At 34.4% G+C, this 12,500-nt stretch overlaps 2 protein-coding genes across 2 annotated transcripts in view; both read right to left on the bottom strand.

The window, feature by feature from the left end:
- The window catches only part of crybg1b (crystallin beta-gamma domain containing 1b), a 43,382-nt gene extending 41,664 nt beyond the window's left edge, over window positions 1-1,718 (bottom strand). Inside the window, exons 1-2 of the mRNA XM_056456275.1 lie at window positions 1,673-1,718; window positions 1,537-1,578 (exon numbers count right to left, since the gene is read on the bottom strand). Coding sequence (XP_056312250.1) covers window positions 1,537-1,539 — 3 coding nt within the window. The 5' untranslated portion in view covers window positions 1,540-1,578; window positions 1,673-1,718. The remainder of the gene's footprint in view (window positions 1-1,536; window positions 1,579-1,672) is intronic.
- A 6,395-nt stretch (window positions 1,719-8,113) lies between these two features.
- The window catches only part of mrap2b (melanocortin 2 receptor accessory protein 2b), a 5,472-nt gene continuing 1,085 nt past the window's right edge, over window positions 8,114-12,500 (bottom strand). The window contains exons 2-3 of the mRNA XM_056456274.1: window positions 10,985-11,084; window positions 8,114-9,773 (exon numbers count right to left, since the gene is read on the bottom strand). Coding sequence (XP_056312249.1) covers window positions 9,383-9,773; window positions 10,985-11,084 — 491 coding nt within the window. The 3' untranslated portion in view covers window positions 8,114-9,382. The remainder of the gene's footprint in view (window positions 9,774-10,984; window positions 11,085-12,500) is intronic.

The raw sequence follows: 12,500 nt of genomic DNA, 5'->3' as shown, positions 1-12,500 counted from the left end.
ACAATATTTTAGTATATTATAAAAGATAATAGGACAGCCTCTAGAAAAATTAGATGAGCTTTCATATCACAGGAACCTCACAAGGCTGAAGAAAATGTTCAGGTATAAGACTGACAATAAAGTTGCGATTGTTTTATATTATCACCCAAATAATTTCACCAACCCTTTTCTCACATGTAAAACTACTATAGCCATTTACATCCAACACTACAGTGCTTCTGAACCGTAATCTGTTGAGGTGATTCACTATAGAAATATAAACAAATGACCCAATACTGACCCAATACTGTAGTTTTCAACAACTACAGGGTATTATACTACAATACAACACAGTTTACTGTAGTAAAGATTAAAGTATACCAAAGTATTTATTACAGTTCATCAATTTACTAGTTAATATGGCCACTACAGTATATGCTATAAGACTTACAGTAAATACAACACTCAGTACAGTATAATACACTCTATTATGGCTCAAAAACACAATTTAGCAACTATAAATGACTAACAATTGTGTTTTTACTCATATTTTACTCAGTTTTGAGCTGAAACAGCACATCTTTTAAAGTGTCTACAGTACTTGACTATATTATAAAAGCCTCTAGAAAAATTAGATAACCTTTCATATCACAGGAATCTCACAAGGCTGGCTATAGGAATATCATTTAAACCTTAGTCATGTGTTAAATCATATATATTCACCAGCAAAGTCTAACCGTCTATTTAAAGTCCCAAGACTTAACAAAGTGAAATTAAAACATTCATTTATACATTATCTTGGAGCTGAATACCCTCTGATGTCAAACGTTGCTTATGTAAAATACGTCTCGCCTCTTTGTAAGGACTATGCAACATGCTGTTATGCAAGAAATGTTCAGATATAAGACAATAAAGTTGGTATTGTATTATATTATCACCCAAATCCTTTCACCAACCCTTTTCTCACATGAAAAACTACTATAGCCATTTACATCCAACACTACAGTGCTTCTGAACCATAATAAAGTAATCTGTTGTGGTGATTCAACAGCTGCTATTGCTATAGAAATATAAATAAATGATCCGATACTGTAGTTTTCAACAACTATTGGGTATATAATACTACAATACAACACAGTTCACTGTAGTAAAGACTCAGTTTACTATAGTTAATTTGGCCACTACAGTATATGCAATAAGACTTACAGTAAATACAACAACAAATAAAGTATAATACACTCTATTATGGTTCAGAAACACATATATTACTACAGTATTACCAGTACATGTGGCAAACAATCCCAAGTCAGCAAAACATGAAGACTCACAGACTCACAGAGCAGGAGATGACGGCTATCAGATGGCCCTGATGCTGCAGTTCGCGCGCAAAGAAAGAGAAAATAAAAGCGCAAACGTCTGCACTAATTATTTACCTGCTTTACATGATCGTCACACCCCTTAAAGCTCAAGCACAGACCTGTTCACCTGAATTCACACTCCAAAGAAATCTAATTGTGACCAGTTAAGTGTGCAAACAGTAAGAAAATGTTTGCTTACCATGATGAGTTGCACTCGCTGCTGTTCTGAGATCAGCTGATCCTGAAGAGTGTGACACAATGAGAAAACACACTTGCGCATGCATTATTATTATTATTATTATTATTATTATTAACTTGAGATGTGAGATGTTTACCTGTGAGAGTCCATGTATGTGCTGCTGAACAGGTGGATCGAGAGAACACACAGGTATGACGGCTGTTGTGCAACGCTGCGGTCTGACAACACTGAATTATTAATGCATTAAGGCTCTCCACCCACAGTTAGACTTTGGCGTCAACACACAGCTTAAGTGTTTTAATTAGAAGCTTCAACAACAAACTCTCGCAAAAAAAATCTTGCATGCTTTCCGTTCACACTCGTCTGCGAGCGTGTTTGGGCTTGATGGTTTTATAGGCTGACAGAGGTTAATGTTCACTGGAGCTGTAGGTTTGTGGGTCACTATACACACACACACTCCTATGGCTGTTTGCTGAATCATCTTGAGGAAAATATCAGAAAGCGCACTGAAACTAAATGACATATTGGATTTACTTTTTTATGTTTATATTTTTAAGGTAAGTGGTTGCAAACCATTTATATGGGATGAACTTAAACAAATTAAATTTAGTAATGTTCAACTTAATTTGTTTGTTTAAATTAAGCTTTTATAAATTGTTTACAAACTACTTACCTTAAAAAAAAAGTAGTAAATCCCATTATGTATTTGTTTTTTTAATGCTGGGTTCCACACAGTCGATTTGAGTTGGGACAACATAAAGGAATTAAGTCAACTTATTGTTTATTTTTTACAAATTTAAGTAGATTGAACGTCATTTTTTGAGTGTGTACTGGATGTTATTTGACTTTTTTTAATCAGCAGCATGTGCTAAAATACTTCTAAAGCACTAATTTAGAGGTCTTTATAATTTGTAACAGCAGCAGATCCATTTATTTCGGTGCCAAATGGAACTCTTATCTTAAGTGTCCATAAAGAAGCATGCTGTAAGAGTGCTATACAGGTGTTTAAAGTATTTGTAATAACATTTATTTATTTAGATTAGTTATATATTTATAATATTAGAATTATTAAGTTGAATATATGGTAATATAATATACATACTATAAAATTTATCGTTATATCATAAAAGTTTAAATATTATACACCTTATTATATAATTTTGTTATCATTAATAATAATAATAATAATAATAATAATAATAATAATAATAATAATAATAATAATAATAATAATAATAATAATAATTAGTCTTGTCTTGCATATTGCAGGCTCTGTTAAGGTTTAATATATATAACCATATATATAACCATGCAGGAAGGTAAATTTATTTCTTATTCTTATTTTCTTTCTTCTGAAATATATTTCTTTTTGAAATGGATGGATGGATGGATGGAATGACGGATAAATGGATAGATAGATAGATAGATAGATAGATAGATAGATAGATAGATAGATAGATAGATAGATAGATAGATAGATAGATAGATAGATAGATAGATAGATAGATAGATAGATAGATAGATAGATAGATAAACGGATGGATGGATGAATAGAACGATGAATGGATGGATAGAATGACGGATGAATGGATAGATAGATAGATAGATAGATAGATAGATAGATAGACAGACAGACAGACAGACAGACAGACAGATAGAATGACAGATGGATAGATAGATGCATTGACAAACAGATAGATAGATAGATAGATAGATAGATAGATAGATAGATAGATAGATAGATAGATAGATAGATAGATAGATAGATAGATAGATAGATAGATAGATAGATAGATAGATAGATAGATAGATAGATAGATAGAACAACGGATAGATGGATGGATGGATGGATGGATGGATAGATAGATAGATAGATAGAAAGAAAGAAAGAAAGAAAGAGCATGGATGTTTGTCAAAATATAATTTCCATTTTTCACAACTCATGACTAGACAGGTAATTTGAGCAGAATCTCCAGTGCTCCAGTGGTGTAATGAGATCTGATTACATCTAATGACATAAAATGACAGGAACTGGAGCATCTTCACATTCACTCTAACCTCACTGTGCTGTGTCTGTGTGTCGTCTAGCTAACAGTGGAGATGATGTTAAGTTGGTGTCTCATACAGTGTGTGTGAGAGAGGTGAAAGCGCAGTGTTTCCGCATGACTCACTGAAACCACACACTCAAATATAATCCAGATGCCAGAGAGGGCTGAAATCCTGCATGTGGCACAGCAGAAACACACACACACACACACACTCTCGTCAGCTACTACAGTGTATGTTGTAAAGTGTGTGCTCTATTTTTGCTCACTGAGTTTCTCCACTTCTCCAACAGTCAGTGAGTGTGTTTTATTTCAACCCACATGAAAACACACTGCAGTCATTTATAGTAAATGCTGCAACGTTCTTGATCCACACCATAGTAATTTACTTAATCTGCTGTGGTGATTCTACAGTTGCTATGGTAACACAACAACTATAGTAATTGATCTGCTGTGGTTATTCTACGGTTGCTATGGTAACACAACAACTATAATACTTGATCTGCTGTGGTGATTCTACAGTTGCTATGGTAACACAACTATAGTAATTGATCTGCTGTGGTGATTCTACAGTTGCTACGGTAACACAACAACTATAGTAATTGATCTGCTGTGGTTATTCTACGGTTGCTATGGTAACACAACAACTATAATACTTGATCTGCTGTGGTGATTCTACAGTTGCTATGGTAACACAACTATAGTAATTGATCTGCTGTGGTGATTCTACAGTTGCTATGGTAACACAACAACTATAGTTATTGATCTGCTGTGGTGATTCTACAGTTGCTATGGTAACACAACAACTATAGTAATTGATCTGCTGTGGTGATTCTACAGTTGCTATGGTAACACAACTATAGTTATTGATCTGCTGTGGTGATTCTACAGTTGCTATGGTAACACAACAACTATAGTAATTGATCTGCTGTGGTGATTCTACAGTTGCTACGGTAACACAACAACTATAGTAATTGATCTGCTGTGGTGATTCTACAGTTGCTACGGAAACACAACAACTATAGTAATTGATCTGCTGTGGTGATTCTACAGTTGCTATGGTAACACAACAACTATAGTAATTGATCTGCTGTGGTTATTCTACGGTTGCTGTGGTAACACAACAACTATAATACTTGATCTGCTGTGGTGATTCTACAGTTGCTATGGTAACACAACTATAGTAATTGATCTGCTGTGGTGATTCTACAGTTGCTATGGTAACACAACAACTATAGTAATTGATCTGCTGTGGTGATTCTACAGTTGCTATGGTAACACAACAACTATAGTAATTGATCTGCTGTGGTTATTCTACGGTTGCTATGGTAACACAACAACTATAATACTTGATCTGCTGTGGTGATTCTACAGTTGCTATGGTAACACAACTATAGTAATTGATCTGCTGTGGTGATTCTACAGTTGCTATGGTAACACAACAACTATAGTTATTGATCTGCTGTGGTGATTCTACAGTTGCTATGGTAACACAACAACTATAGTAATTGATCTGCTGTGGTGATTCTACAGTTGCTATGGTAACACAACAACTATAGTAATTGATCTGCTGTGGTGATTCTACAGTTGCTACGGTAACACAACAACTATAGTAATTGATCTGCTGTGGTGATTCTACAGTTGCTATGGTAACACAACAACTATAGTAATTGATCCGCTGTGGTTATTCTACGGTTGCTATGGTAACACAACAACTATAATACTTGATCTGCTGTGGTGATTCTACAGTTGCTATGGTAACACATCTATAGTAATTGATCTGCTATGGTGATTCTACAGTTGCTATGGTAACACAACAACTATAGTAATTGATCTGCTGTGGTTATTCTACGGTTGCTATGGTAACACAACAACTATAATACTTGATCTGCTGTGGTGATTCTACAGTTGCTATGGTAACACAACTATAGTAATTGATCTGCTGTGGTGATTCTACAGTTGCTATGGTAACACAACAACTATAGTTATTGATCTGCTGTGGTGATTCTACAGTTGCTATGGTAACACAACAACTATAGTAATTGATCTGCTGTGGTGATTCTACAGTTGCTATGGTAACACAACTATAGTAATTGATCTGCTGTGGTAATTCTACAGTTGCTACGGTAACACAACAACTATAGTAATTGATCTGTTGTGGTGATTCTACAGTTGCTATGGTAACACAACAACTATAGTAATTGATCTGCTGTGGTGATTCTACAGTTGCTATGGTAACACAACTATAGTAATTGATCTGCTGTGGTAATTCTACAGTTGCTACGGTAACACAACAACTATAGTAATTGATCTGTTGTGGTGATTCTACAGTTGCTATGGTAACACAACAACTATAGTAATTGATCTGCTGTGGTGATTCTACAGTTGCTATGGTAACACAACTATAGTAACTGATCTGCTGTGGTGATTCTACAGTTGCTATGGTAACACAAGAACTATAGTAATTGATCTGCTGTGGTGATTCTACAGTTGCTATAGTAACACAATAATATGAATGTAAACAAGCTACCCAATACTATAGTTTCCTACAACCATAGAGTATATTATACTCCAACACACCACAGTTTACTGTAGTACAAAATAAAGTATATTACTTTAACAGTTCACCAGAGTTAATGCTATAGGAATTGTAAATTCTATGACATATACAGCATATTACAATTTAGTATGATTTAAAACAGAGTATTTACTTTAGTTTACCATAGTGTTTTTGCTGTGGGAGGATCAGCAGTGTCTCTGAAGCGCCTCCTGCTGGAGAAACAACACATTACATTATTATACACACCTGCTGTTTGGATAGAAGTCGGTCAGTAAGTCAGACATATTAAAATATTATTAGCTGAGCGCTCTGGTTTATTGGTGTTAGCATGTTCATTTTTATACTACTAAATTGTCTGCATGCAAATTTCAGATGCAAAATGCTAAATTTTTCTCAAGCAACTGTAATGTAGGTGCGGTATTTTCATTTTATAGTGATGAACAGGTTGATTTCATTTCTTTTATAGTGAAATAACAGAACTTAAACATATAAACATTGGAGGCAGAGTAAAATACTCATTTTATAACACGATTTTGCCTCTAAATGTGTATAATAAAATATTTTTTTACATGTATTTAAAATAATCAAAGCAAATATTAGTGTTTAATATCTATAAAATGACCAGTTATAAAAAATCTTTACCAACAGCTCAATAAACACAAGCAATATATGTGTGTGTGTGTCTTGTATTACCAATATTATGAATGCCAAACGTCCCCACAAGTATAGCAATACCAGTCAATTTTGATCTTGCGTGGACAGTTGTTTAGTCCCCATAAGGATTCAGAAATCAGACAGAATGAAGTATTGTAAAACATGTAAAGCTGCAAACACTTTCCTGTGAGGGTTGAGTTTAGAGGTGGAGGGGAGAGTGTATGCAGTCTGTACAGTAGAAACATCATCATGTCTGAGGAGAGACCATAAAGAGAGCTGTACAGGTGAGTGTGTGTGTGTGTGGGTTTACAGGCTTTATCACTCTGTTTCCATAGAAACACGCACTGTCAAATCACATGTGAGTGCTTTTCTCACATCTCTCCATTGTTTCATCCTGAGAGTCTCGTCTTAAATGCATTATGAAGATTTCCTGACTCATTTTGTTTTATTTTCTGACTCTGACTCGATCGTCATGAAGAAATAAAGTCACAGAAATCCATCAGTTTCATCTCCTGAGCTTTCTGCCTCTGATAAAACTGAGGTGAAAACTGTCAAAGCTTCCTGAGGCATCTAATGAGTGTTCAGGTGTTCATTATATGTGTTTCTGGCTGATCTCAGAGCAGCGAGAGACGCAGAACACACTAATAAAGCTGATCTGTGTGCTTTCTTAGTGTTAATCACACTGTTTACTGCTGCTGAAGAACAGCTTCTGCCAACAACAGACACTCTGTGTGCTGCTGATAAGGTGATGCAGCATAAAGAATATTAAATTGACATATTTTAATCATTAAACGTGTTTATATGAAATTTTCCATTCATTTATTCAATATAATTATAGCATTTTTTTTTCGTGGTAGAATCTGTAAATAATAAACAAAAAAATAAGATATTACAGTATTAAAATACTACTAGTAATAATTTTTATTTTTATATTATTATTTTTTTTCGTGCCAATATGTTTGTATAACAATTAATATAATATAATAATAAGATAAATATGAAAATACTAAAACATAATTTTTTTTACTATTTATTATGTTTGTTACTTAATTAAATATAAAATATAGCAATTAAATAAATGACTTTTTAACATGCTAACATCTGTAATAAGCCATACAATATTAAATAAATAAACATTACAGTGTTAAACAAATCAAATAGCTTAATAAATAAATAAATCCCATTTATTTACAGAGTGAGCAATTCATAAATTACATTTTATCACACATATATTGCAGATATATGAAGTTCTTAATCAAATACTTTTAATAAATGATTTTTACAAGCAAAGTTTTATGAGAAATACCTCAATAATTATACTAAATACTAGTTAAAATATTAATATAATACTTCAATATTATATTGAACTACAAACTCTGGGGAAAAGTGTAAACAAACTACAAATATGGCGGACGCGTGAGATCAACTGTCAATAGGAGAGGCTTCGGTAAAGTTGTTTGAATGGCTGTTAATTAATATCTAGCCAACTGGAACATACACTCACCGGCCACTTTATTAGGTGCAGCTTACTAGTACCGGGTTGGACCCGCTTTTGCCTTCAGAACTGCCTTACTTCTTTGTGGCATAGATTCAACAAGGTACTTTTGGTCCATATTGACATGATAGCATCACACAGTTGCTGCAGATTTGATGGCTGCACATCCATGATGCCAATCTCCTCTACATCCCAAAGGTGCTCTATTGGATTTAGTTCTGGTGGCTGTGGAGGCTATTTGAGTACAGTGAACTCATTGACAGGAGCGGCACCCGGTGTGGTCTTCTGCTGCTGTAGCCCATCCGCCTCAAGGTTGGACGTGTTGTGTGTTCAGAGATGCTCTTCTGCTTATTTGAGTTACTGTTGCCTTTCTATCTGCTGGAACCAGTCTGGCCATTCTCCTCTGACCTCTGGCATCAACAAGGCATTTGCGCCCACAGAACAGCCGCTCACTATTTCCTCTTTGTCGGACCATTCTCTGTAAACCCTAGAGATGGTTGTGCGTGAAAATCCCAGTAGATCAGCAGTTTCTGAAATACTCAGAGCAGCCCGTCTGGCACCAACAACCATGCCACGTTCAAAGTCACTTAAATCCCCTTTCTTCCCCATTCTGATGCTCGCTTTGACCTGCAGCAGATTGTCTTGACCATGTCTACATGTCTAAATGCATTGAGCTGCTGCCATGTGATTGGCTGATTAGAAATTTGCATTAACAAGTGGACAGGTGTACCTAATAAAGTGGCCTGTGAGTGTATTTAAATCATGTATTCTGCCTTATATTTCATCTGCAACAACAATGTGAACTTCTAAAAAGACGTGTTTGGAGATAAACTTCTGAATGCAGATTTATGCAAACACCTGAGGAGATTTCTCTGTGTGAAAGACTCGTGAATGGCCGATTAACCTGCTGCTGTTGCATCTCCAATAAGGAAGGTAATTAAATATGACAGAATGTGGATTGATGTGTTGAGATGATTGACAGGTCTTGTAACTAAGCAACATAACGATCTGTTAATGAGAAAGTAGTACGTCCCAAAGCTCACACACTCTTCTGTTACACACTCAAAGCAGCACACGTCAAGAAAACATGCGTCAATGTCTGATGATATCATAGCAGAGATGGGCGGGCTCTGCTGTCTTCAGCTCATCTGATTGGCCGTCTGTGATGATTGGCGGCTCACTCAGCAGAAAGTCGTTATGGCCGAGGCTGGAGCTCTGCTCGGAGTTCACAAAATTCGGGATGTTGAAGCTGGACATGAAGTGCTCGTCTTCATTTGCTCTCTCAGCATTGCCCCGCCCACAGTGCATCCCTCGGCCAATCAGGGCATCTTCGTGGGTTTTTACTCGCTCCTCCTCGTGGATGTAGAAGTGAAAGAGGGAACGTGATTGGTCAGGCAGCGGTGGCAGAGAAAATGCCAGAGATCCACCCACTTCCAGCTCACAGCCAATCAGAACATGAGGCTTCATGCTCGCATCACACATCCTGAGAAAAAATCACACACACACACACACACACACACACACACACACACAGATTGAAAACTACTGTTTATGAAGGTCCTATATTCACAAACATTATTTTTTAATCATTTATAAAAGAGATTAAACATGACTCACAATTCCAGATTGAGTAAACAAGGCATATAAAACATCTACAATTTGCACAACGTTTCATTTGTGTAATTTATTAAATCTCTAAATTGCTGTTATCATTATTATCTTTTTCTATTGCCCTCTTCCCTCTCTATTTCTTTATTATCGTCTGTTTATCTTTAGATCCACAATAACCTATATTAATATTTCTTTGTTTTTGGTTTTTCTGTATTTATACCATTGCAAACACTCTAATGTTATTGTAAATGATGCATGCACTCATTTTTTTCATCTTTTGTACTCTAAATGTTCAAATAAAGCATTCAAAATAATTCTAACTATTAAAATTATAAATAAATTATTATTATATTATATTATATTATAATTCTAAATAGTCGTCAGCGTTATTCAATAAAACAATGCAAATAATCAATTATTTTATTCCATATTTAAAAATACAACATGGAAAATAAATCTATTTTACATCATTTTAATATCAAGTTTATTAAAATGTTTTAATTTATTGTAAATATTTTATAACATTTCATTTTTAAACGTTTGCAAGTTTTTAAATTAATTAAACTCATTATTTATCATCAACTCAAATACAATTTTGTATTACATATATAATTATATTTTAATTTATTTTACAGGTATTTTTAAAGCACATTTCATACAGTACAACTTAAAAGCTGCTGTTTTATTACTGATTTTGACAATGTTAAAATCACATTAAAATCGATGTTTGGAATAAAGGTGATAAAGGTCATATTTGGCTTACTAATTCATTGATAGCTACATTTTTGCCATTTTTATATGAAGATGAGGTAAAATGCAGTCTTTATGCAGTTTTACGTGTGTTGATTTCTGCATTGGATGAGCAGCAGGTTAATGACTGGGTAAATCCAGGCTTGTTGACTGTCATTCATGCAGCGGCTTGAGTGTTTCTGCTCATCTGAATATGAAATTACACACTCATTTTAATCAGTCATAGAATCATCAGAACCGTGTTTCTATGGAGACGCACGTGAACCCTAATCCACAACAACAGAGCAGAAGCAGCGTGAGTGTGTGTACAGTATGAGTGTGTGTGTTACTCACTCTGGATGTGGAGCTCCTGTTTTGGTCAGCAGAGTTAACACGAAGAACATGAAGATGACGAAGACGGCGAGGCCGACCCAGAAGCCGATCACGATAGAGTCTGAAACACAACAACAGCATTTACACTACAAACACACATCTATTCATCCATTTGTCCATCACTCTCTCCAATCGATTCATCTCTCCAACCATTCATTTGTCCAACTATTCTTCTATTTGTCTATCCATCTCTCCACTCAATCTGTCTAATCTATCTCTCTATCCATCAATAAATTTATCTATTCATCTATATACACATATCTATCCATCGATCTATCCATCCATTAACCAATCAATATATCTATCTATCTATACATCTTTCTATCTATCTAGATCCATCCATCCATCAACCAATCAATATATCAATCAATCAATCAATTTATCTATCTACATCCATCCATCCATCTATCTATCTACATCCATCCATCTATCTACATCCATCCATCCATCCATCCATCCATCTATCTATCTATCTATCTATCTATCTATCTATCTATCTATCTATCTATCTATCTATCTATCTATCTATCTATCTATCTATCTATATCCATCCATCCATCTATCTATCTATCTATCTATCTATCTATCTATCTATCTATCTATCTATCTATCTATCTATCTATCTATCTATCTATCTATCTATCTATCTATCTATCTATCTATCTATCTATCTATCTATCTATCTATCCATCTACATCCATCTATCTATCTACATCCATCCATCCATCCATCCATCTATCTATCTATCCATCTACATCCATCTATCTATCTATCTATCTATCTATCTATCTATCTATCTATCTATCTATCTATCTATCCATCTACATCCATCCATCCATCTATCTGTCTGTCTATCTATCTATCTATCTATCTATCTATCTATCTATCTATCTATCTATCTATCTATCTATCTATCTATCTATCTATCTATCTATCTATCTATCTATCTATATCCATCCATCCATCCATCCATCTACATCCTTCCACCCAACAATAAATAATTCTATCTATCTGTTTACCCATCTATCTCTCCTTCCCTCCATCCGTCCATCAATCAATCAATCAATCTATAGATCTATCTATATATATCTATCTATGCACCCATCTATATAAATTAATCCACCCATCAATAAATTTATCTTTCTATTCATCGTTATACACTTATCCTTCCATCCATCCATAAACCAATCAATATATCTATCTATGTACATCTATCCATTAATCTATCTGTGCATCTATCAAACAATAAATAATTATATCTATCTGTTTACCCATCTATCTCTCCTTCCCTCCATCTATCAATCAATCTATAAATCTATCTATATATATCTATCTATGCACCCATCTATATAAATTAATCCACCCATCAATAAATTTATCTTTCTATTCATCTTTATACACTTATCCTTCCATCCATCCATAAACCAATCAATATATCTATCTATGTACATCTATCCATTAATCTATCTGTGCATCT

Source organism: Danio aesculapii, chromosome 4 (genome assembly GCF_903798145.1).
Source record: "Danio aesculapii chromosome 4, fDanAes4.1, whole genome shotgun sequence".
NCBI classification, from domain to species: domain Eukaryota; kingdom Metazoa; phylum Chordata; class Actinopteri; order Cypriniformes; family Danionidae; genus Danio; species Danio aesculapii.
The sequence above is the reverse complement of the archived record's forward strand: the minus strand, read 5'-3'. Positions and strand labels throughout refer to the sequence as shown.